This window comes from Chelmon rostratus, chromosome 11 (genome assembly GCF_017976325.1).
Source record: "Chelmon rostratus isolate fCheRos1 chromosome 11, fCheRos1.pri, whole genome shotgun sequence".
NCBI classification, from domain to species: Eukaryota; Metazoa; Chordata; class Actinopteri; order Chaetodontiformes; family Chaetodontidae; genus Chelmon; species Chelmon rostratus.
In genome coordinates, this window is record NC_055668.1 from 6,133,719 (window position 1) to 6,160,513 (window position 26,795).

General features: G+C 43.6%; 1 protein-coding gene across 1 annotated transcript in view; it reads right to left on the minus strand.

The window, feature by feature from the left end:
* dntt (deoxynucleotidyltransferase, terminal) overlaps nucleotides 1-26,795 on the minus strand; it is an 84,294-nt gene that overhangs the window by 32,395 nt on the left and 25,104 nt on the right. The window contains exons 4-8 of the mRNA XM_041947386.1: nucleotides 25,482-25,652; nucleotides 21,853-21,924; nucleotides 21,530-21,653; nucleotides 18,437-18,569; nucleotides 7,997-8,099 (exon numbers count right to left, since the gene is read on the minus strand). Coding sequence (XP_041803320.1) covers nucleotides 7,997-8,099; nucleotides 18,437-18,569; nucleotides 21,530-21,653; nucleotides 21,853-21,924; nucleotides 25,482-25,652 — 603 coding nt within the window. The remainder of the gene's footprint in view (nucleotides 1-7,996; nucleotides 8,100-18,436; nucleotides 18,570-21,529; nucleotides 21,654-21,852; nucleotides 21,925-25,481; nucleotides 25,653-26,795) is intronic.

Genomic DNA, 26,795 nt, shown 5'->3' on the forward strand with positions numbered 1-26,795 from the left:
GCCACAAGTGTAGAGTGAAATGGAGTGAGTGTGAGAGAGTGAGAGAAGCGTTCAACCTGTGAGAAACAGTAAGAAATAGGTGGACGAGGAGATAGAGAGAAAGACAGAAAGGAGAGAGAGGAAGGAGACAGGGAGTCTTTGAATTGATTTCCTCCGGGCCTCGGCCTGGCTGATTATGCCTCTCCCTGGATGCAGGAGTGTTAAGGCGATTAAGATTACAAATTGTCAATTTAATTCTAGCGCCTGGCGTAATTGTTGGGATACTACTCTCCTCTCACTGGCCATAAATCTGCTGCACTCTCCTTAAAGAGCAATAATTGGGGAAGCCAGTGCAGCGAGCAGCCACTCTGCCTGTCCGGCCAATGACTGAGGTTAATCACAAAACATTAAACACCCTGTCAGCAGAGCCCGAATAAAAAGTCCTGCCCGGCTGTCCAGCTGCACAATCGGACGAGGACAGCGCTTCCCAGAAGGCACTGCGAGCGCTACAGTGAGAAAACCGAGGCGCTGAACGTGAAAACCTTAAGGGACACGCAGGGAGCAGATCTCCAAGAAATCACCGGCCCCCTCCTCACTTTTCCTCCTCTAATTATCTTCAAGGGTCGGCTCGTTTGTCGTGCAATTGCGGGCAAAGATTCTTGCTGTCGCCCTCTGCTGCACCCCTGGAATGCTCTCCCTCTGCAATTACAGGTAACCATTCACCTTCCAGTAATGGGCAGGGAGAGGGATTCTTAAAGTTCCCTTTACATTCAGTCACAGCTTAGCTGAAGGCACTGACAGTCCCCACTTAGATAATGAGGCCAGAATGACAGCATAAAAAGCACTTAAACACTGACTAATCTGAAATTAAAATCCCCGCGAGCCACACTTGAGACAAGTTGCGCGAGAAGGTCTGCAACCCCAGGCCGCAAATGTAGGTCACTCCTTATTCTGGCGGATATTTGAGTCCCTCCTGGCAGTGCTTTCCTCTCAGCCCTGAATCATTTTGATGCCTTCAGAGAGAAGTATCAATGAGTTATGATGACAGCCGCACAGACCATTAAGTACCTGGATGTGGACGCCCTTCGTTCGATGAGGTTCGTGGCCCTCCTACCCACACACGCCGCCCTGCTTCCTCTCAGTCCCTCTCTTTCCGCCTGACACACATACACTCACAAATCCACCATAAAAACAGGATGTCATGAAGTTCCCCATCTCAGCATGGCCGGGGGCTGTTTAGCCCAATAGTGCTCTGTAATCATCTCCTACGCAGCAGGTAATGTCAGCGAGCATCTGAGAGTAAGCTTATTCCACCAGAACTGTTTACAGAGGGAATTACAGAGGAGGACAGCAGGAAGATAATCTTTCCCCCAAAGCTTCGCCCCTGAGCGCTGGGGGGGAAAAAAAAGTCAAGAGAACACGACTTCTGAAATTGTGATCTAAAAGCTTTTATTCTTTCGATTTGACTATTTACTCTGGGTCTTTTCTTGAGAGAGCGAGACGAGCGATCGCAGCGGCCCGGCGTGGCCACCTGCATCCAGAGGACGAGCGTGACGTCGTCAGGGACGCGAGGCGCTCTCATCTCATCTCGCATTCTCTCTGACTCCCAGAAAGAGACTTCAAAAGTCGCCTTCAAGTCGCAGATTAGCGTGAGTTAACCAGGACCGTTTCAACTGCGCTTTGACTTTGATACGGAGCTCCACCGAAATGAAAGAGACTGATTGCTGAAATTAAAGCGCGGCGGTTCGTGTGTCGGCATGCGTGTCCTCTCAGTGTCAGTCAAAATAGCCTTTACTGCTGCCATTTTATTTACATCTCAAAGTGACTTTCTCTCTGTGACTGCAAGGCAGCCTCGGCTGCATGGGCAGCTCTGCCTGATTCACTTATCCTACCAAAGGGAAAACTCTTAGCCACATTGACTCAGACCAAACACAGAACAATAAAGCCTGAGCTGAACGGCATTACAAAGGCGCCAACGCACATAGAGCTCGGCCTTCAGGAAGCAGCATTCGTACAGTATTTAGAGACAGAGGTGATAGATGGATGCAGGATGAAACATGGCCCTCTCCATCTCTCTGTTGCTATTACCAGGGCCAAGCTGAATCTCATCTGTCTGCCACAGAAGCTGGTGGCTGACCTTGCCTCTGCCCCCAAGTTATGCTTTCAGAATATCAGCGGGGGCGGCGGGAGGAGGGGGATGGAAAAAATGATGAACCCGTTTTTACAAGGACGTTTCCAGATAGATGTATTTTTAACTCCCTGCAGGCTGAGGAGGGGTGCTGAAGGGATGCGAGGGGGGTGCAAGGACTGCCCATGATATTAGGTCTGAGTGAAGACACGTGGGCCCCCAGGGGCTTGATACCAGATGACAAGGTTACACGACTTAGAGTCAACCTCTGCTACCCCCACTTAATCATTGTCTCTTGTGTCCTCGTCCCTGCAGACCAGTCCCCTCTGCATCCCTCTTCCATCCAGCCGGCTTAGAAGAAAGCTTCCGGTTTCACGCTGTCCCCTCTTAGGCTCCTAAAGCCTGTTTAACACCTGCCCTACCCGCCTAATTCACTGTCACACATCCATTCTAGCCCCTCATCCCCGCATTCACACATACTTTTACACCTTCACCTCATTCCCTCTACCTATAGCGAGCATAAGTGGCTGCAAGTGGCGAGAGCTCCCCGCGATAACATACAGTAAGTAGGAGGTAATTACCGTCAGGACGGGCCGCTGAAGGAGTGGAGGCATGTGGAGGTGTGGATGGAAGTGGGGACGGAGGGATTTATTTTTAAAACCCGCTGATGACAAAAAGAAGCCGACAGCCAGACGAGGCAGCGCGGTCCTGCTCTTCATCAAACACTTGTCTCCTCTCATGACCCTCTCCAACTACGCATTATTCAGGCGGAGGAAACTGTGTTGACAAAGAAAAGTCCTTCCACTTCCTCTTCTTTACTTTTTTTTTTTTTTTGACAGAATGTCATGTCATTTTTTGTAAGCGATATTCTCCATGAAGTGTTTGCGTTGGCCTTTGGAGATCCAGTTCTGCTCTGACATCATGTTCAGTTTGCCTGCATGACATTAATTATACAGGACTTTACATATACAGACATTTTACTGAGGCGAAGCTGCTCTGAAGGCGGACTTAATCTCATTGGAGTGACTGGTGTGTCGTCAGAAGAAGAACAGAAGAGCCATCGCACTCATTGATTGGTTTCAGATTTCACATATTTAAGATAGAAGTACTGTATATGTTAACACAATATAAACATGCCATATCTAGACTGAAGAAGTTGTTGGTTACTGTAATCACTCCTGCTGCCCGAAGAGGACACGCAGTGATCTCTGTGTTGCATGACTGCGCTGCAAGAAATGTGCAAAATGCTTTTTAAAGTACAACGCAGGAGGTGTTTCAGTATTTTACAGCCCAGCTTCTGCTTTAACCCCTTAACGCCGACAAATTCGCATCATACCTACTTATACTTTAATCCACATTGCAGCCGAATCATGCATGCATTCCTCTAATGCCGGTTTGTGCATATTCAACACACACCTAGGAACCTTTGGCAAGCACTGGTTTCTCGTCGGACCGGTCAAAGTGAAAACTACATCTGTCGTGTTGTTGTTACAATGTAATGGTTGTAAGCCAATTTTGTGGCTGTTTTGATGAAATAAATGAATTTTGAATGACTTTTATGATGCACATTTATGAATCTTGAAAAAAAAATGTATTGCATTTAAGCATTAACGCCTGTTGTCGCTAATTTGCATCATACCTAAATGTATATCTATTGTATGTGCTACAGAAAAATTGACAAACTCCTCTTGATTAAGGATCAATTTGAAAGCAAAAACACACAAAAAAAAACTTTTTATTTTATAATTCTAAATAAATTCAGGCTTCACGGGGTTAATCAGTGCAGCGTCCATTCAAGCCGCCTCTCACGACTGAATGTACGGAGCTGTGTTAGAAATTCCAGTTAGAGTAACAGAGAAGTGAGACTGAAGGCTTTTTAGAAGCCAACACACTTCACAGCAGTTTACAATACTAGGAGACAAGATATTACAACTCTGGAAAGCTACCATGGTGAGAATTATTATCTTTTGTTGCAATTTTGCTGCAACGCTACTCGGTGAGCAGGAGAGATAAGGAGTTCACATTACAAAGTAATCTTCCAGATCCTGGTCCGATTGGCCAACACTGGATGGCATCACGCTGCAGTACGTTGAAACTCAGGCGAGCCGGCTTCAACTTTCTTGCCAAAAGACCGCGTGTTTGTTGCAGGAGCCCTGTGCGCTGGGACACGTGCCTCTTTTATTTCATTGCAGTGATTAACTCAGACTGCTGGAGTCTCATAATACCTTTGGCAAAAGCAAAACAATCGTAGATTCAGGCTCCCATCTTGTGTACTGTGTAAATCTTGCTCATGCATCATGGCCAGTAGAGAGAGGAGGAATGATTACTGCCATTTTCACTTATGCATCTCTCAAATTTTTCATTAACTAAGAAAAATAGCCCTCAGCTTTGAGTCAGTGTGTTTTAAGATACATACATGATACAGAGTGCAGTTCAAGTACAGTTGAAGAGACCTTCTTCAGAGCAGACTTTGGACCTGTCAAACACAGGTCTAACTATTCACAGTATTACCCGCTGAAGTGCAATAATTCATAGCGAAAACGGTTTTGTAGTTAGTTCCACCTGTGCATTTCCTGCTGTGGCTATTCCAAATATCTGCTGTGAAAAACTGATCTGATCAGGCATTTAACAGGAAACAAAAGAAAAACTGGTGATGAACATCAAGCACCACCAAAGCCTATGCTGCTCTCCAGGTTACTCTCAATTAGCTCTTTGTCAGTTTAAATTTAACATTTACACAGCAGAAACGAACAAGAAGCATGTGGAAAAATAAAGTTCACGTTGTCCTTAATGAAAATGAGTTTTAATGAAATTCTGCTTGCCTCTTTTAGTTACTAGTTTCCTCAGAGCTGTTAGGGGTTAATCAAACGCGCTAAACGTGCAGTGAATGGTAGTGTGAAGTTCTTTCAGCTTCAAAGCGGGCAGGAGAGACGAAGTTTAGGAAGTACTGCTTTAAAGTCTGCTGATCTTCAGGAATCTCAAACGGCGAAGTCATTATTCATGGATGAAAAACAACCATTTCCATTTCTATTTTTATATTAAAAATAATTCACTCCTGACTCATGTTTGCCACTTATCCAACTGCAAATCTAATCAATGTGTGTGTAAGTGAACTAGCAGACATTAAAGCGACTTGGCAGCGCTCCCTCCCAGGGGCTGTGTCTATGCATGCTCACAACAAATCGTTTCATACCAGCTCAGATTTTTCAGTTTCGTTTAATGCAAAAGGCTCTCACATCATCTCGTGAAGCCAGAAAGCCGGTTGAGGTAAAAGCAGTAGGTGTAAATATGAGCATGCTGGACTGCTGTTTGTTGTGATTAATACCTCAGTTTAATGTAATTAGATAAATGTGTTTACAAGCACTGAGTTTTAATTGGACACTTCTGGAGAGCATTGATATTTGTCACATTACTGTGATATTAGCAGCAAATAATTGTCCCCATTTGAGTGCAGCCAATAATTAAACCATTATGTGTATGTAAACATAGCCCGCCATTAACATTGTCTGTTGCCCTGTTTTATCCCTCACCCCCACATTTTCTCTTTTCTCACTTTCTACTCACTTTCTCTCTGCTTTAATCAGTCGCTATCTGTCTGTCTCATCTGTCGTCCACACTCATCTTCTCCTTTTTCTCTCCTCTAACCCACCTCTTTTTCGTCTCTTTTTTTGCCCATTTTCCATTAAAGGATCCAGTTTCCATTAAGGAGACTCCTGTGCTGCTGATGGTCCTTGAAAGCCCAGCTAAGCTAAGTTCTAAAAGTAACCTACTAAATTGTACTATTTCTCTTTTATTATTATTATTCACCTTTTCTCAATCTCTCTCTCTAAGTTTTATTTTTTTAAAGGCCGCTGTAAGTTTCCAAGGACATAGCTGTCAACAATGGAAAACTCAATGTTATGTCTTTTTATTGAACAAATCAGTTAGAGATATGTCCTTAAATTCTTCTTATTTTCACCTAGAAAATCTTCTAAATCTATGAGGTTTTTATCATTTATCTAAATGGTGTTATCAATACAAGATCAGTCAATATACCACCTCTTTGTTTGGGTCAAATTATCTGCAAAGACATAAATCAACCTCCTGTTTCTGGACTGGTGGAGTACAGTATTTGTATCACTGTAGAGTATGGAGAACATAGCATGCTTCTGATATACTATAAGTATATACTATACAGTAATGGCGATTGTTGGGCAGCTCTGTAGGTCGGATGAAGAAATCCACCATTGAGTTAACAAACACTGTAAGAATAAGACACTAATGTAAAGTCACCACAATAACTTGCACCAGCTATCCATTTATGCTATGCTAATCGATGCTTTCTTTGTCATTTGGTGGTATGTTATTAGCATGTCATAATTTTAGGCATATTGTCTTATTTTTGTGAAATGTGCTTCAAAAACTTCCCGGTTCACATCACTATTAAACATGCTGACCATACTCTATAATACCTGTTTGACTCGCAGGTCACTTTGTCAGTTAGTTTAGTATAACCTAACTACTCAGCAGTTATTGACAGCGTATGGATGTAAATATTCACTAACTAATCAAACTAATCTCTACATAAACACTAGTTTCTGTAGTGCAACCTATTTTAATCCAGTGATGGCTGAATCTCCATTTAAACAGGTATGTTATAACTCGGCCAAGTCTGAATTTATGAGGAGCTGATATCGATGGCACTGAGCTTGCATGAGCCTTAAGAAACCTGAGATCAAAAATATTCCTAAATATGTATATTGTATTATATATTACTACACAATCTTACTTGGCTTTACCTAGCTTTGTCTTGACTTTCTGTTGATGCATTGTCTTATATTGATGAGTTTCATATTCTGTTTACTGATTCGGAGGGCACAGTGATTACTATTTGTCGCCGTCCATTGACGGGGGTTCTGGATTAATGTTGCCGTGGCATATTGTGAAGGGAGGTGCGCACTTGGCACTTGTGGAAAGCTAGTCAATTATAAGCACTTGACAGCCTAGTTACATAAGAGACAGAGCTTTTTGATTTTAGAAACAACTTCACGGAAGAAAGCCTTCAAGAGGATACGGACGAAGCCTGTGTCTGCATTATGTGGGATGAGCTGTCATGCATCTTGTTGATTATCCAGTCAAAGTCTTTAGTTTTTATTTTTATGACCTGATTATTTCTGCCATTGCTGTTGTTATGGGAGGTGGCCTCCAAAATGTCTGGAGCCCCAAGATCTAAAGTAATGTTAAGGCATCTACAGCTGACACAAACGACTCCTGTGTAATATAATGCAATCAGATAACATAGCCTTGCAATAAATATTACAGTGTGAGGTTTTGAATTCTTAGATTTGAATCACATCAAGAGGTGTCAATTCATCTCTTTGGTAATTCTCGAGGCTGTAGTTTGAGGCTATGTTGTGCAGGACTGCGCTATTTTGTAGACTGATGATTGATGTATTCTTGTGTCCAACGACAGTACACTGCATGCTCTACCTTCTTATCTCTCTTTAAAGGAGAACATATGTTAGCTTTAATTAAAAAGTGTTTGATTATGCATATGGGAACACAGATGGCCAAACGGATCTCTAAGTTTTAGTTTCTTGAAACTCTAAAGCAGTTTCAGTAATTTACCTTAATGTGTTCAAACAGTGCCACTCCTACTTACTGTGATGTAACACAGGAGCAAAAATACAGGTTTTCAAGTGCAGTGCTGCAGTGCTTATGATCATTTTGTTCACAACATTGTGCCTTCATGTTTCCCTTTAATCAATTTTCCTTTTTCCAAAATGCATTTAAATCAAGCAATGTGTATTTAAACCAGTACTAATTATACAAATTATAGGAAAAGGACAAATTCTATTTAAAGTTGATTTTGAGCCACACAATCCTAATTTCTGAGTACAACATACTTACTTGCTTTTTCAGTCTATTAATAATGCTGGGAATCAGACTCTCTTCCTTCCCCAGCTCAGGCGTAGTCACGATAAGGTCTACGTCATGACCAAACTCCTTCCCCCTGGAGATAAAGACATAGGACTGTTACCCACTCACTGTGTCAAGGAAATAATGAAAGGAATTATCTTTATTCACAGCCCTTAACTGATGAAGACGGAGGGTGGCAGGTGGAGCTATTAAAAGCACAGGCCATACTAATGGCACTGACTTTTTTTCATTATTCAAACAAGTAATTTGTCTAAGTTGTTAAGTGTAAAAGCTCTCTTTTTGTTGCCTCAGCTGTCAGAGCTTTAACTTTTATGAGAATCATCATTTTCCACTTGGATCAGTGTCATAAAGCCGACCCATATGGAGCCTGACTGCGCTCACACAATGCATTTTCTCTGTCAGCACAACTGCAGGCAAGGGATGTTTCAGTCCTGGAAATGATTATCAAGTGATTATCAGGCAAGAACATATACAAGGAACAGCTCAGCAGAGGAGCCCACACATGAATGATGTCTCACTATGTGTTTTATAGCCCTTACACACACAGTGGTAAGAGACGTGACTCGGTTAAAGCTGGTTTGTGGTTTCAGGGTTTAGATTTGTTTTGTTACAGTGAGTCGGCCTGTTCTCTTGTTGGACTGTGTCTTCACTGAAAGGCGTGTTGAGGACAAACAGAGTGTCCTCATGAGGCAGAGGGAAATCTTAACATATAAGTGCATTCAGCCTTGTGTGCATTTGCCAAACCCGATCATATTATTGCAAGCTGAGAGTTTGTACACAGTCATGGGACTCGATGGCACACAGACGCCTCTTGAATAAACCATGGCACTCATTGTCCCATTAATAACTAGCTTTAGCAACAGTTAGCAAGATAGCTAGCCAGCTATTGAGACTGACTACTACAAATATGTTCCTGCTTGCTGTCTAAGGTGACAGCAAGCAGCACTGACAGCCCTGGGCGTTCAGGACTACAGTCAACCTTATAAAAACCTTCTTTAAAAAAAAAAAAAAAAAAAAGCACTGCGCTGATTATTGCAATCGGGGGATGCTGAGGTCTGCAGCAGCAGAGGCGGACAGGTAGCAGGTGATAAGTGATGGAAAAGTGGTGAGTAGAGTATCAATCCCTTTTACAAGCATGTGAAAATTAACTACACTTGGGAACTATACTGTAGGCATAATTTGCTTTGCATGATGGCTGTCTACCAACAGCTGGTTAGCATAGCCATTATAAAAACAAAGATATTCTGTGTGAGATAAACAGGTCAAGATGCAGTGAGAAACTATGTAAGATCATTTCATGGTGGTAGTAGTGTGACACTATCTGAGAATGATGCGCATGGATGCATGTATTTAAATAATCTGTCATAGTGACAGCTCATGAACTTGGTTGTTGATGATAACACTCATGTTCTGTGTCCAAATACAGATGAGCCAGGAAGCAGCGAGGAAGGGGAGATGAGAGATGAGAGAGCTGCTAGAGGAAACTGAAGCGAGAGAGGAAAGAGACAGGATAGATGAGGGAGAGAAGAGCCAGGGGGGCCTCTGGTACAGATACACATGTATCCAAAGCACTTGACTTAGGGACTCCACAAACACGACCGACGCAAGTGAAGAATTACAGTCACCCACACACTCAGTTTGCCCTACAAAAACAAGTGCTCCAACAGAGCTGGTTTGAAACGTTTTAGAGGCTGGAATACTCTGTGCAGAAAAATGCAGTATTCTGCTTGGTGTGCAGGCTCTATGCAAAACCAAAACAACTAAGAGAGCAAAAAGAGCCCCTCATGAATATGGTGTATACCAACTGGAAAAGAGGCCTCGATCCCTTCAGGGAGTATGACAGTTCCACTATATGTAAGGCCTCAGTGATGCCCTGGAAGAGTCCGTGGAAATCTAACAGAGGAGCTACAAGCAGCAAATATCAGTTGGGAATTTCTTTAACGCATTGTGGCAGTCCTGTCTGGGGACACGGGACTATTTTGCGGGTTCACAATGAGGAGCAATTCAAACCATTTTATAAACATACAGACCTCCCTCAGATACTACCCACATCTCACCATCACCCCAAAACAGTGTGATCCAAAGCTGCTCTGCCAGCAGAAAAGTATTTGATCAGCAAGGGACCTGCATTAAGAGCTCCTTGCTCTGTGTGTTCACTATGTGACTTGACAAGACACGATAACGAAGCGATTTCTTAGATTTCGCAAGCTTGATGGATTTGATGCAAGCGTCATCACTGCCATCATAGAGGTGCAGCTCGTCAAACGTGGATTGGAACGCGTCGGGTGTGTTGCGCGAACATTCGGTGGCGCCTCTGTTATGAGTCGGGCAGTAAGAGGTGTTAGAGCTCACTTTTGACAAAAACATCCTGAAGCAATTTATGTCCATTGCTCAGCCAATGAACTCAATCTGGTCCTTTGCCACACTTGCAAAACTGTCCCTGAAGCATGTGACTTTGATCTGCTGCAGAGTGTCTACTCTTTCTTCAACTCATCACTAGTCCATCATGACAAATTGAAAGCTTTGAAGGAACAACTTGGCACCGGGGAAGGAGAACTTGTCCAGTTGTCCGAGGCTCACAGCGCATGCCGGGTTGAGTCTATCAAAGCCATCCTGGAAAAGCTCCCTGCTGTGATCTAGACCCTTCAGAACATCTCAACACCACTGGGACCGCAGGCTAGGCTTTGCAGATTTGCCACCATCTACATGCTAGTGATGTTCCAAAACTGCTTCCAGTGCATGACACACTCAAATATCACCACGCCTCAGAGATGGCTGCGGACATGGACGACGGGACAAAGGCATGTGATGGCCCTGACACTGAGGAGCGAACTAGTCTACAGAGGAAGCAGAAACGTCTGGATGCAGTATTGTGCTTGGTGTGCAGGCTCTATGCAAAACCAAAACAACTAAGAGAGCAAAAAGATCCCCTCATGAATATGGTGTATACTAACTGGAAAAGAGGCCTCGATCCCTTCAGGGAGTATGACAGTTCCACTATATGTAAGGCCTCAGTGATGCCCTGGAAGAGTCCGTGGAAAGTATGCAGTCGACTCATCTCGTGACACGAGCTCAGACTTCAGCTCAGGAGATCATCTCATGCAGAGATTGCTTTTTCCACTCCTCGATGGAGTCCTCCAAGAGTTTGAGAGCAGGTTCTCAGGAGTCGGAGCACAACTTATGACAGGTGAACAGGCATGTCGTCTACCTCAGAACAGTTCTCGAAGAGATGCTGAAACACCCTGCCACGCATTCCAACATTCACCTGCTGCCAGAGGAGATCATGGTCGACAAACACACAAATCCCTATTATCCAAAGCGTCTACCCCATTTCTAGACGGTGATATGTTCTCCACTCTCAGGGTCGTCTCTCAGGTGGCTCGTGTCTGCAGCTCTGAAAGATCTTTCAGTGCCTTCTGCCGACTGCATACTTGGCTCATGAGCACAATGGGTCAGGAACAGCTCAGTCACTCTGCTGTAATGTCCACTGAGAAGTTACCGGCTGGTCAGGACCATGGAGGGGTCATTGATAGATTTGCTCGACTTGAACCGAGACGCTACAGTCTGATGCTTCCCCCTTTTAGTCCAGAGACAAATGAGTGGAAGAGAAAGAGGAGAGACATGGCAGTGACAAGGAAGGATAGCACATACCTATACTTGGAGCAAAACCTGAAACTTAAAGAAAGAGTTGAGGTCATTTTTAATTGTGCCCCCCCTTCAAGGAACTGAGACAGACAGGTTGAACAGAAAGAAGAGAGACTTGACAGTGACAAGGAAGGATAACATATCTGCTCGGAGCAAAACCTGAGGAGAAAAGGAAACAGGGTGAGAAATACTGACAATGCACACAAGCTTCGAGAGCATTAATCATCCATCAGAGAAGAGACAATAGAGAGGACAGGAGAGGAGAGGAGGTGAGGCGAGGACAGAAGCCGAGAGATAGACAATTTACTAACACACTGTGTGATGAGATTATGGCACAAGAGTAATTTAGTCCTCATGTTTGGGCGCAGCAGGATTAATGGTATTTTCTGTTCTTTTCTAAACTCAGCCTGAGAGAAGAGTCAAGAAGAGGCGACTATCTTGGTCCTCATGTTTTAGCTCGCAGTATTAATGGTATTTTCTGTTGTTTTAAAAATTTAACCTAAGTAAGCAACATGTGACTGGTATGTTGGGATCAGTTAGCAGACAGAGTGAAGTTAGGGATCGTATCATTAAGGAGAGAAAACCGCTGTGTGACTTCCAGTGTCTTCTCACTTAGACAACAGCATAGACAACAAGGACGTTGTCTTTGGCTGGTAATATCACTTTACCCCTCTCATACTCTTATAAGAATATCATCTTTCACCATCAAACAGAAGATTTACCTTTTAAGTTGCTTTAGTGACAAATTGAGCATAGTGGAGGTTCAATCAGGAAGACTCTGTCTTTTCCCTTTCCTGCTTCCAGCTCAGTCAGCTGACTGAGGGCATTCATTCTTTCACTTCAGCCTTCAGATTTTGTGTGAGCTCACATCATCCTCCACTGAGCTCACCAGAAGTCCCTCTCCACATCACCTCCATCTTCAGCTATTGCTCTTCACCCCTTCACCTCCACCACCGGTGTCTAAACCCCATTAACATAATAACAGGGTCAAATCACCGAAGACTCCTCTCATATTTCTTCAACTTCTGATTGTGCACTGTGTCAAAAAGTGAATTTTATTACTCTTTAAGTTTGTCTTTAATTGAGTCTCTCCTGATTAAGCTACATGCAATCCATAAGGCAGAAACTCTTTAAAAAATGAATGCTCAGTCGCTAAAACATCCTTACTTGTAGCCTCTAAAAGCACATGGCGGCAGGAAGTTGGATGTTTCCTGAAACACGACTTCAGTAAACACTGTGCGCACACGCGGCATCACCTGTCCTTGGCAGAATATTTATGTTTGTGTGTTTGTGCTTTGAGGGTGATGAGAGGAGCTGATTTGAGCAGCTATTACTGAAGCCTGCTCCAGCTCCACCTGCTGATAATGTATTCCTCCCACCAGCAAAATATTCATCCTGCTCCAGCCAGTTCTCCAGATTGGACCATGCTGTGCCAGGGCTGCATACAGTATGCATCTCCAGTCAACACAATTACAAAGCCAGTTGGCTGCACCCACATGTGTCTACACTGTGTGCTCTTGTGTGCGTTTCTGCTCACGCCCAGATTCACGTGAATATAGCAAAGCTTGCTGACTTCTGTATTTCCAGTTTCCCGACAAAGTCAATTCAAGTGATCAAAGAAACATGTGTATTTGTAGTTACAAGGATTCACTGGCTCCATTTGTAGGTTGGTCTGCTCGCTGGCGTTCGAGCAAGACAACAAGAAAACGGCGGCCTAAAATAACAGCGCAGATTTCAGATGAATTGGAAGCTGCTCCAAAGTGTAAATAATGAGAGTGAGCATGTTTGGACTGACCACCTGTCTAAGGTGTTTCCCTGCCTTTCACTCAGCAGTCAGATGGAATGATGAAAAGGAACAGTGGGTTCCTGTGATTCGAGCAACCTGCTTGCACAACCCCATACGGCAGCCGTTTCAGCAGTCTTGAAAGCGAGGACAACGCAGACACCAACACGCGGCAAACACCTTCCACGATTACCGCTGCCCCTCAAATGACTGCAGCTTCCCCCTGCCAGGCTCTGATCTGCTCGAGTTGGCTGCCGCCTCAGCTTCGGCCCACGCCGGCGCTACCTGCCAGAGGGCCAGGCATCATTTCAAGCTGATCGTTACCAGACACACGCTCACGCAGGCACCCACACACCTTTTGTTAAACAATAGGTGTAATCATACGGACGTGCGCCGGTGTCACAGCTAACAACAAAGTGAAACGTTGCGGGCAACGCGGCTCCAAAGAAACCTCGGCTGCCACGAGGCTCCGCGTTTGATCTCGCCTCGCCACTTCTAGCACCTGAGCGACGGCAGCGAGGGAGAGGAACATTAAAGGGATGGAGAGAGGCCGTGAATGGCCTGTGGGAAAGCTTCAAAGGTCACCGTGGCTAATTCAGGGAGCAAGGAAGTATTAGAAAACAGCTATTAGAGCTCCACAAGGCATGATAATGTTAATGGTTAGCGGTAGTGGCAGAGAGCATGTACCCCTGTGGCATTAACAGAATGAGTGGCTGGCTTACAGGTTCACGCCGCTGCTTTAGTCAAAGCCACTTGATTTGCACTGTGACTGTATATAATTCATTCTCACTCTAAAATAATAAAGGAAGTGGGAGTACTCACATTTTTACGCCTGTGTTCATACTACTCAGTGGTATTTATGTAGGCCTTTATGCGAAAAGTTGACACTGCTTTAATGAGTCGACTGGTCGGACACAGCTATTTGAGACTGCATCACAGATCTCCATCTGCTGAACGAGCAACTTTCCCCCGAAACCTTCCAACAACCTTAATTGGCGACGCTGAGATTCCACAACACTTCCAGCCTGTGCAGTTGTTAAGTGAATCTCACTGCTAGCCTCTGCTGCGCTGGCAAAACTCACTCGAGTGCACTGCATAAATGTGCGCCATGAACAGCAGAAAGCCGGCGAGGGGAGAGAGACGGAGAGATCATCAGCATAAATTCAGTTTACCTCCAATCAGGGCTTAAAAACAACCTGGCTTTATCGAAGTGTGGTAGTGTGTATGTGTGTGTGTGTGGGAGTGAGGGGCTAACATGGGAATTGGTGGTTATTTGGAGAGAAGACAGCGAGGTATTACGCTTTCCAGATCCTTCCTGATTGCACCGGTGCATTAGTATGTGTCGGGTCTGTGTGCACACCTCCTCTAGTTCAAACCCAGCCAGTCAGTAAAGCAAGTCAGGCATGCACATTCTCCCCAGGAAAGAGGCTTTTTTCTTCTTCTTCATCATCTTCTTCTTCTTCTTCTTCTTCTTCGCCTCTAATGGTGCACCTTCAGAACACCCTTTTTTTATTCAGCATTAGGCAGCCACTCCTACTCAGCGGGGGACATAGCTGGGAAGATTCTGCTGAAAACGTTAGCTTTGATGGACTGTTAACACACTGTGCACAATAACACCGCCAGTGTTTCTTTCAATTTAGTGCAACACGCAGCAAAGCAGTTGAATTTAGCCAGGCTACTATTTTATTGCGTGAGGGAAAATGCTGAATTATTAATTCTTTCTGCACAAAGCCTATAAAATATACATGGTTATTTACAAATTTGTGTGGACGACAGGGTGACATGTATAAATAATACAGATGTGGGAAGTGTTGCTGCTGCTGGAAATTTTTACAGAATGCATTCATCTGCAGGAAGGAGAGAGCCGAGTTGAAAGAAGCTGGGCAGGGAAAAGAAACAGGTTGGCGCATACTGATGCATGATTTCACCTTGTATCTCACTAAGTTCGTTGCTAACACAGAAAAAAACAAGGTGATAATCAGGAGATATTCATAAAGAAAAAGGGCCAAGCATTCGTGGGCTATACCTCGTGATCAGACAGCTTGTTTTGCTCTTCCCCCTGTTGATAATAGAGTTGGTTTTAAAACTCATGACACCCTGAGCTAAACTGATAAGGATTACTTATCTCTGTTGTTGTTGTTCAAGGGAAACAATGCAGCGGGACTGTTTGAGGATTTGAGCGCAGGCAGCATTAGCCCCCTCATCAGTGTCACTTTGAGTCATATTCCAGACAATCTGATGTTAAATAAGATCCACAGCGGGGACTTCCTGGCTTCACACCGAAATAAATACAGCGCTCGGCTGACACCGCATGAGCCTTTCACACACAGTGGCGGCAGAAGCTGTATTTTCATGCCTAATCTATTTTTAATCCTCAGCCCAACAAAACCGCTTTAAGACTTGTCACCCGCCTTCCACAGCTGTCCTTTCAATAAGGCTAATGTCAGTGGCATCAACAAATCCTCGCCATGCTGTTTCCCTCTGAAGTGGGTGACAGCTTGGGTTTCCTGGAGCACGGTGCTTTTTTTCCTGAAATTTCTGGGAGCCGAGTTGTTTCTTTGTGTATGTTACCCCGAGATGAAAGATTCGCCAGAGATGAAAGATGTTCCAGAGCTGAGTATACAGTATTTATTCAGAGAGCTATATGGTAGCTGTGCATTTCTATTTGTGACTTGGGCTATCGGCTGGAAAGCTGATAAGAGACTCTACATCACGCCGGAAATTATAGGTAATTAAATCGAGCTTTGACAGGACTTTAGACGGGAGCATTTTCAAATATGTCACACTGAAGAGAATCAGTGTATTAGTGAATAAGTGCAGCAGTGGTGCTGATGGCATCTTAGAGAGCATATGAACTCTTTGGGCGTAATAGGCCTTATGACGCCTCACGCTGCGTTTCAACCATGTCTTGAGAATCTCCTTTTCAACAAGATAAAGGTAAATTACTTACTTACTGACTGATAATGTACAAGTCATCATTCTTCAATTATAGCTCTGCATGATTCCAATTAGGTCTCACATAATACTCCCCAAGCCTGCACCAAATATGAGATGAAGTAAATGTGTGCTTCATCTCCCTGAGTTTGAAGCCATAAAAGGTCTCTCACAGGCCCCTTTACACTTTGCAGCCAACTCCTGGCCCATAATTCTTGCACTGTTCCTCCCCTTCATTCTTGATGTTAACTATCCATGATGCTCTAATCACTTTCCTCATCTCCTTTACCACATTTTCCCCTTGAGGAGCAGTTATTTACATAATCAGATATCATCCCAGCTGTCATTTATCCTTCTGAAGATTAGAGATTCTTTCCTGGTGCTGTTTGATACCATCTTAACGTAGGGAAGTAGTGGACCTGTGACTACAGCAGCAAATTAAACACACGCCACACGCCGGACATTAAAGACACACAACGTAACTTTTCAAAGAAGAAATAGCACAATCTTCCTATTTCAAATGAAAAGATGAATTCATAAGCACTTAAATGCACCTTTGCTCAAGTCAATACAGTCAGAGATTTTACTGCTACAGCCTAACTCGGTCTGGTATGACCAGTACCTTAAAGTGGCTATAACATTAGCTAATGTTAGCAAACATTAGGTGAATATTGCTGTATAAAGTACTGAGTTTGGATATTGTGCAAAACATGCTTAAAAGAGAATGTGCATCAGAATGTCCAAAGACAATATATTCAATGTTTTATCTCATCCTTGACTTGTGTAAATATCTGCTTATTCTGATGCAGCAACATGTTTCAACCCAGCTGGGACAGCAGCAACAGAACACTGGGAAAGTTGTTGAATGCTACACCACTTTGTGAACACATGATTGTATGAAGGCTGTTACTGCATGGACTCAGGAACACCACTTAAAACTGTTGTTTCATTTCAGCGTTGCATGTTTGTTTGTTTTTTGGAATCAGGGTTGTATACTAACTGCCAAAAAGTACACGAGGAAGGTTATGACATAGTATGCAGTTCTCGTGCAATACTATTCCACTGTAAAATAGCATGTAGAATAGAATGGGACACAGCTTATGACCACCTGTGCTATGTTTACAGAAGCTTAGTTTTTTACCTTTTGCTAAATCATTACTACTTGGCACTTCCTGTTGAGGCCATTGTTGAGCAATAGTTACCTTATCTCACTTTAAAAGTCAGTCTACGATCATTTTGTACCAAACTTTGACAAAGTGGAATACATTTGAATACAACAAATAGAGTAAAGGGAAACTTGACAAGATTTCTGGCGAAAAAAGAGAAGTCTCCCTGGCAACATGTAATGTTTGTGCCCAGGCGCTATTAAAGACCATCAGCTAAGCTGTGGCAGCTCTGTCACCCCTGTTGAGAGGCAAGCGCCTGTCCTTACTGCCAGACTGCTTTTGAATTATTTACTGCACACGCCACTGGTTATGGCTGGATTTTTACAACGCCGCAGAGCGGAGTGCTGCACGCTTACCCGGGCACAAAGCACCGCACATAAAAAAAGAGCAGCACAAAGAGGTGCCGACGGAGGGAGGCGCCGGCTGTGAGCAAATAGTTGCACTCAGTAGGTAGCTTTACAAAAGCACTCACCGTGCACTCTGAGATTGACAATGTAAAGCCTTTCAACATCTTAATGTAAATGCAATACTATGCACTCAAGATTCAGTGTTTTATGATGAAGAACAAAGAGATCGTGAGCTGTCGTAAGCAGCGTTGTCAAATCAGCATATTAATTCCTATCAACTGCAGGATGCATTTAAACACCAGGGGCTCTAATGCTTCTACCCACACACACTGTGACTTGTGCGTGACAGCAGTTAGTAATGAGGAAGAGGATTGAAGCAGACCTCCAGAGACTCTTCTAATATCTTTGCATTCCCCTGTGTCAATAAAATGAGTTTAACAATAGTTGAAAAAAGAAAAGAGGAAATGCCGGATAGGCACGGCTGTTCTATTTCCACTACCATCTCAACACTGAAAGGAGGAGACAAGTCTTGTACCTGCGAAAGCCACCTGTCAGTGCGAGCACGGGGTCCGGTGTGATCGCATGGACAGCTTCGTCAATAATGTTCCTCAGGGCTCGGGCCTCTGCTTTACTGACAGCCCTGGAGATGTCTCCATAATGCAGAAAACCTACAGGGAAAAGACCACGTGGTTATTAGTCTGGGAGCCTGCCATCAATCATAGCCATTTGCTCTGGGGAAGTGGGGAGTCAGGGTGAATTAAAAGTGAGGTAAAATGTGATGTGTTCTGCTGGCTGATAGGAGGCGACGAGCGGTGCACGCCTGCTGCAGAGACGAGGGGATTACAGCCACTGTGGATACCGAGCGAAATTATGATTGATGGATTGACGGGTTTCCTGCCGATTTCATGCATCTCACTTTGTGTTTTCCCATTTTTCTGTGCGACGTAATGAGCATTAATTCTGTCGTCCTTCCCTGAGAACAGACGAAGCTACACCTCCAATTAATTACAAACCCTTTAATGATATTTCTGTCTGCACTGCAATAAAATGAACGGGATAAGTCGTGTGTCTGTTCTTTCAACATTTACAGAACACAGTGGAGAGATCAGGGTTCAAACACATTTTCCACGTCAAAAACTCGCATTGCTTCTCTGCATGGAGCAGAGACTGCAGTGTTCCGAATGATGGATTATGACTAGTTTGATGAAGATGTCTGTCAGCATAATACATTATCAGATGGAGTTTCAAACTGAATGGGAACCTGCGAGCAGTGTAATACAATGTTTTGAATTACCACCTCATGCAGTGCTACAGTACACGCACCCAGCAACATCCTGAGCAGCAGAAGAAGCAGAGAAATGACGCCGGCTAATGAAAAGCTGCATATCACTGTTTCCCTTTGAGACATTTAACCGAGTACATTAAATACTCTGTGGGATTTCTATCACCGGCAACAATCGAGGCTGATGCTATCTGTTTGTTTGGATGCTCCTTCATTGCAGCATTCCTGTTCACTCAGCTATTTCTTTCACATTTGAGCGTTGCGTAACCTCAGAGAATAATCGCTGGAGATATGCTCTGAGCTATAACTTCTTGTGCTGCACTTCCTGCAGCTTGAAGCGTGAAAAACACAAATTCAGTCTCATAGTGGCACTGGAGGAAAGTTCAGGGGATCATTGAAGTCATTAGAAGACGGCATCTGGGCACAATGTAGTAGTAGTTGTTGTAGTAGGACCAGACCAAAGTGGTGGACCAGCCGACAGACCAACATTGTCAACCCCAGAGCCGCCAACACGGCTGAAAATATAGACTGTACTGACTCTTACATCCCTCTAGCTCATTTTTTACATGTTTGCTCATCCGGCTCCAGAAATGATATCATAAAATCTCACAAGTGACTCAACAAATGGCCTTCCTGCTCACACCATCCTCACATGAACCACGTAACACTGCCACACACATCTCTGAAATCTTTTACGTTCACAACATAATAAACCCTTCTGACAATGGCTGCCAAAGGCCGTTATCCTGACACCATCCTCCGGTGTCTGCTTATTTTCAGTTTTTATACATGATTTACCACATGTTATTAAAAAAGCTGACGTAGTCACGTCTGTGAATGACTCAATTTTTTCTGTGCATCACCAGAGCTGAGGGAGAATCTCGATGTGGAGTTGCAGAACATTATTAAATGGGTGATAATGAAGAAATTGCCAGAACTTAATGCATTGTAATTGGTAGTAGGAAAGTTCTTGCTAACGCCACTGTGCTCAACTTATCTATAGATGAGATATCGGTTGAGCCGGTCCCTAAAACCAAAGACTGATTACATTGTCTCTGATCGGAAAGGACGTCACTATGTCAAAGAAATGTCCTGCATGTGTTCCACCCTGTGTTATGATTGATGTTGTTAGGTCTCTTGTTCTGTCCCACTTGGTCTACTGCCTGGTCATCTGATCAAGCGCTGCTGAAAAACATTAAAAAGAAACTGCAAATTGTACAGAACAGAGCCGCCAGATCAGCTCTGCGTTGTTCTTTCCGTGCTCATGTATGTGATACGCACCGAAGACTTTCTTGGCGAACTGTTGGGACTAAATTGAAATCAAGTCTTCTGTCATTCATGCAGACTGTCATGTGGAATGGCACTCCACACGCCATGCATTTGCTGGTTTTAGTCATGGGTATGTGACATGTCTACTGAGTACTGGACTGCACTGAGAGTCTTTGTCGATAATTCTTCTGCCTGGAATATGTTCCCAGCCAACGTCAGACAGATTAAAAAGAGATCCTTGTTTGAAAAGAGGCTGAAGCAGGAATGGTTGAGTCTCACCTAGATATTATTTTTATGTTTTTGTGTGTTTTTTGGTGCCACAGATGTGTTTCCACTGTAGGATGCTACTGATCTTTGTATTTGGCTTCTATCATGCTTTTTTTCTTGACACTGTGTGACTTTGATTGTTGTCTTTTGGTGTTATTGTTTAGTGTGGAAGCCAGGCAGATTAGCAACCACTTTGTTGGCGCTACTGGGGATCTGAATAAAGAATGGTTGTTGATTCTTTAATTAATTTACTACTGCTCTGGAAACTGTCCAAAAACCTTCCTCCAAAATCCGTCTGTAATTAAACTAAACAAGAATATTACAAAAGCAATGAAGGACAATTCCCCACTGAACTACAGTATAAACCAAAATATTCCTTTACAAATACCACTAATGTGAGCTAAATCATAACTCTGCTACTGGAAGTCAGCAAACTCTCGTTGTCTTTGCTTTGATGGCCTCTCTGCCCTGCTGATTGATGAGAGCTCATGGGAATTCCACACAGCGAGCGTTCCCTTTCACAGTCACTATTCATTGATTTTTATTAAAAATACCCCTGCTGCCTTTTCCATTGTGTTTCCACTGTACACTCCCTGCTGCTCTCACTTTAGGGAAAACACATTACAGCCTCACATAAGGAGCCTCCTATGGGACCAAAAAAGACAAAAAAAAAATCCCAAATGACATGCAGCCCCCTGGAGAAATGCAACTCTTCAGTCTCTGAGTCTTTCTTGGAAGCAAACTTGCGTTGAAATTTGCAGCCTATAATTTGTGGAGTGGCAGAGTGGAGATTGCGAGATGTTGATGTACCACTGTGCTGCATCCGGTTTAGCTGAATGCTGCGGTCTGCCAGAATGCCGCTGAATGAGCGCAGCCCTCTGCGGTACCACTTCTCAGCCGTCTTAGGTCCAACCCCAAACACACTCGTGAACAGCTGGCAGGAAACGAGGTGAGAACGTAATCAAGAAGACCCGCTCTGAAATGACAGGCCTCTTCTCAGAAGGGGTTAGCATTCAAAGTTCTGAAGAGCTCTGTGCCCTTAAGAGATTGCAAATGCGAATCGCTTTCAGGGCAATTTTCAAAGCAGAAAAAATGGAGACCGCAAACGAACGAGTCGTTTTTCATCTACTGACCTTTAGTGTTTGATACCTTTCATCAGACAGTATTTTCTCGACATCAAACGAACGGCCGTATTGAAGGATCTCCTGGAAAACATAAAAGTGGATGATATTATTAAGAAAAACACTGTCGGAGGCAGCATCGGCATGTTTTCCCCTGGTTTCTGTTCCATCAGCAATTAACAAATGGCCCCAAATTGCTGCTCATTTGAAAACAGTTTCCACTTAAATCAGGTGCTCCTCGTGTCCTCATTTCCATTTCTTTTCAAGAAATAACGACTCTGTTGTTGTGAAACCTGGGATTAATACAGTGTTCGTGGCATTCATAAAAAGCCCGAGGTAATGTTTTCTCCAGCTTCTGCTGTTTGCTCTGGAACAACTTTGTTCCCTGTTTAATTGTCTGCCGCTCTCAGCAGAGCACCGCTAATTTGCTGGTCACATAAGCTGCTTTAACTGTCTTCATTATGTGGAGGCATAAAGTCAGGCAGCAGCTATCTGGTTAATATCGGCAACCCTCCATTGGGAAATTGTAGAAGTTGTTCGTGTCGAAAATGAGCCTGTATGTTTGCGTTTTACAATACGTACGTGTGCATTTTCAGCTTGTGCATGAAGGGGTGACATCCAGTGTCAATGAAACAGTGAACCCGAGCTCCAGACTGTGAGTACAGTGCAGTTTAAAGCAGCCGTCACTGCTCAACGATGCGTCCACCTCTGCTTTTCAAGCCTCCAGCTAAGGCCAACCTCAAACACAAGGATAATGCTTCAACACACTCGCCGCTCCGGGGAGGACACACATCTTCACATGCCCAGCGTCTCTCTCACACACACGCAGAAAAGACACACACTGACTATCCCTCCTCGACTCTGCCTCAGCGCTCCTAGATTTTCATGTCAGTAGGTTTATATCTTTTCCCCACTTTGGATGTTCAGTCAGCAGCGAGCGGCTCAGTCGCTGCTGACAGAGTGTCACTCCGATGTTCACAGGCACATCAAGCATTTTGTTTTTACTCTGTTTGGTTTCACTTTGTTTTTCGTGTCATGTCGTTTTCTTGTTTTGAGCCGCGATCTGTTTTTAAAGAGACAACCTTGCGGGTAAAAAAAAAAAACCCCTCACCGCTGGGTGTACGTCTGAATCATGCAAGAACAACAGCAGGGAGAGGTCATTCGCTGGCACTCTAATTTGGTCTCCTGGGACATTTATGCTATTTTGTTTAATGAATCTGCCTCGGCGCTGACAGATTTGACAGATTTTGAAACTTGCTCAGAGACCCGCCGCGTGTACGTTGGGTTCAGCGTGTTAGGGAGTCGGGCTGCAGAGCTCACCTTGTTCTCCGACAGGCACTCGCCGTTCTCCCCAAGCAAACACTTCTCGACACTTTCCCTGACAACTCGCCATGATTTCTGCCCTGAGCGCGACTGTAGGTGAGGGGATGATTGCCGAGTGACCCAATAAGACTATTTTTTCCCAGACGAGATTCGTGTGATGTCTGTCAGTGTGCGGGCTCGCGTGTGAGGCCAGTTTTGTTACCGTGTCTGTCAAGGACTTGAAATTTCAAAACTATTTTTGATATCTTGTTGAAAGACTGCACTTTTTTTTAACCTTCAATAACTTATTGCAGCAAATGTGTTGTGCAAGATGAAATTCCACTTTGGTGTCACCTCCAGAGAGCATATTTGCGCAGATTGGTATTGTTAGAGGAAGACAGATGCAGCAATATTCTTCTTGACAGCTAAAACTAAAACAATCTGCAAACAGTTTGATGGGATACTCCACCAGAAAGTGTACACACACTCCACGCAGTGAAGACAAGTGTGTATCTTGCTCCCTCGCAGAGGACAGCAGCTTATTTTCTTTCATCTCTCATAACATCAAAAGGTTAAATGCTCACGATATGTCAGCTGATGATTGCTGTTAGAAATCTGGTGGGTGATGATGGTGCTTGTCAGTCTGTTCCAAACACCCATAGTTTCTCCCCAGCACGGCTTAATGTGCTGTCTCTCCTCCTTATACAGTAGTGTTGAGAGAAGAGGCCTGTGTTTTGTATATTTTTGTATATTTTTCATTGAAAAGACCTTAATCATAATACTTTCTGACTTCTCTATGTGGACTGTGGCACTCGGCCCTGCTCCCATAGGGTCTGAATGAGGACATAAATCTTTCAAAACAAGTCAGAAATACATTTCTTTGTTTTTGTTCAATAATTCCCCCGACAGCTGGGCACTGTGGTTTTTAACAAACCATCTTCAAACAGGACTGAGCAGTGCATTTGTTAGGGACTATTTTCAGCAGCGAATTAATCCACATTTGCATTAGTAAGCATTTACATCAGCAGTGCCAGGTATGTGGGATTGACCCTAAAATAAACTACAGTGCCCATGCTCATGGTAATGAAGGAACATGTCACCCAGTGCAACAGCATGGCTCATTGATGTGTTTTCAAAAGTTTACGGACAATAATGGAGCTCTGTGCCACAGAGGAATAAATAAATCAGGCAGAATCAATTAATTCTTACTTTTAGCCTTTTTCGTGGGATTTGTTGATATAAAAAAGTACAGAATATCAACAGACTTACTGTTTAGTAATTTACTGATGAAGTGGTGATCGTTCCAAGCCCCTGGGACACAGACCAGCCATGGAACATTTGCTTCCAGGCCACCAAGAAACAGTATAATTCGCCAAACACTGAATAATAATTATCCATCTTTATATCAACTCCCAACCTTCTCTGTCAGCCAGCCTGCAAGAGTATTGTCAATTTAAAAAAAGGCTGGAAATTGCTGGTGTACAACATAATGAACACGTTTTGACGAGAGGAGAAGTGGAATATGTTTCTATGGACATTTTCATATGTTTTGACACATTTCACTGTGACGCTTGTATTTGTTGTGCATCACTGCCTACCTTGGTGAAAGAGCAAGAAACCGAATATCAAAATGCCAAATAACGCGTCATATCTTGAGGTGACATAAACTAATTTGTGACACCCACCAACATCAAAACCTGTCTGCAAAATCTGACATAAACATGCATACCAATGGTTCTTACTGTGCCATAAACTGCCACTGCCACGCGGTCCATGTTACCACTTAATACTGGAGGTAGCTATGTTGCACTTAATAAAGATCAGTGATGCTCATGCTTTGCTACTTTAAACAACCATCCTGTTAGGTTTGACTGTTCTTTCATCACGTCACATGTGCTCTGTATCACAGCTGATCATTTTCCAATCCGTTCTCCAAACTGTTTAGATTGACTTTCTCCCGTCAAGGCAGCCACTGATTTTTGGATCATTTTGCAACAGTATGAAAATCAAGTTCCAGAGACCTGAAAGTTTTGTGGCGAGAGAGGTAATCCATCACAGTAAACATTGCATTATTTATTATTTGCACACACAGACTGATTGGAAAACTCTCTTAGTTTGAACATCTGAGAGTCACATCCTCAAAACTTTGTGTTCACAAGCTGTGTTGTCAGGAAATCGAATCCGGAGGATGAAAATTGAGCATAATGTTTGCTGTCCTACCCATTTTACTGTGGCTGCCCAAATTAAACGCTGTTGTTTCATGACAACATTGTCAGCACATAACACAGATGGATTGGCTGTCAGCTGAGTAGACTCTGTGTGCAGACTCTGGGCCTTACGTCTATGACCGCCTTAGTGTGCTCCCCCAGGCAGGGCAGGTCGTGAATGGCGTCCAGGCACCTCACCGGCCAGGGCAGACTCTTCAGGACAGATGCAGCTCTCCTGAAGGCCAGGCACGGACCCTCGATCTCGTTGAATTCATAGCTCTCCGCCAGCACTTCAAAAGCATCCTAGAGGGAGAGGCGGGCAAGAAAAGGTTAAAGGAGAAAGAAGAATAACGGAGGAGCAAAGATGGAAAAGATAGTAATTTCCACCAGTAAGACACTGTATAATAAGCAATATCAAGTTGGCCTTTTGCACAGAATCACTTCTTCTTCAAGCCGTTAAAGGGAAAACTCAGGAAAGAAAGTGAGACCAAGCAAAGATGTATCAGGTGTTCATTCACATGTGAGATGCACTGACCCATGCACGAAACCAGCACTCCCTCCAGTCCCTTCCTTCTTCCTGTATCACTCTCTGTCCCTGTCCCTGTCCCTGTCACTGTACAGAAAGACATGCTGCATGTTGCTTTTCTTCTGGCTGACTGCACAGAGACATTAGAGGCTGGTGAACACCAGACAGGAACCTGTCATTTTCCACTTGTTCACAACGGGCTCCCCTGGGCAGCAGCCATGGCTTTCTCTCTCCAAATCTCTCATCTCTCCATTCAGATGCAAGTCTGAATCATGGAATCAGTGATACTATACCACTTTTTTTTTTTTTTTTTTTTTTACAATTTTTATTTATTTGTTTTTGTTAACAATACATTGTAATACAATCTCCTCTAGATAATGGAGAATGAAAAAATCAAATAACAAACAACAACAACAAAATCAACCAAACAAACAGAAAATACAATCATTAAGAGCAGAGCCTGTATACAGTTATGTAAGATCTAGTCTCTCCTTATATAATAACCATTTCCTCCATCTTTTAACAAACAAGTGTTCTTTCACTTTCAACTTGTATGTGAAATGTTCCATCACCAATATGTCGTCTATGATTGACATCCATTGTTTGTTACCAGGGGGTTCAGTCTTGAGCCAGTTTTTAGTAATGGCCTTCTTCCCAGCCACCAAGAGAATCTTAATCAGATATTGGTCTCCTATATGCACTGATCCATCCAAATGTCCAAAGTACAAAACAAGGCAAGATTTAGGAATCATATATCCCAGCACATTGCAGAGAACTGAGTGAACATTCCCCCAGAAGGGCTGAATATTTGTGCAATTCCAAAAAATGTGTGTGTGATCTGAATCTATGTCATTACACAGTCTCCAGCATGGCTGGTGAGTATTCAACTGTTTGCTTTTGATTCTAGGTGTAACAAAATA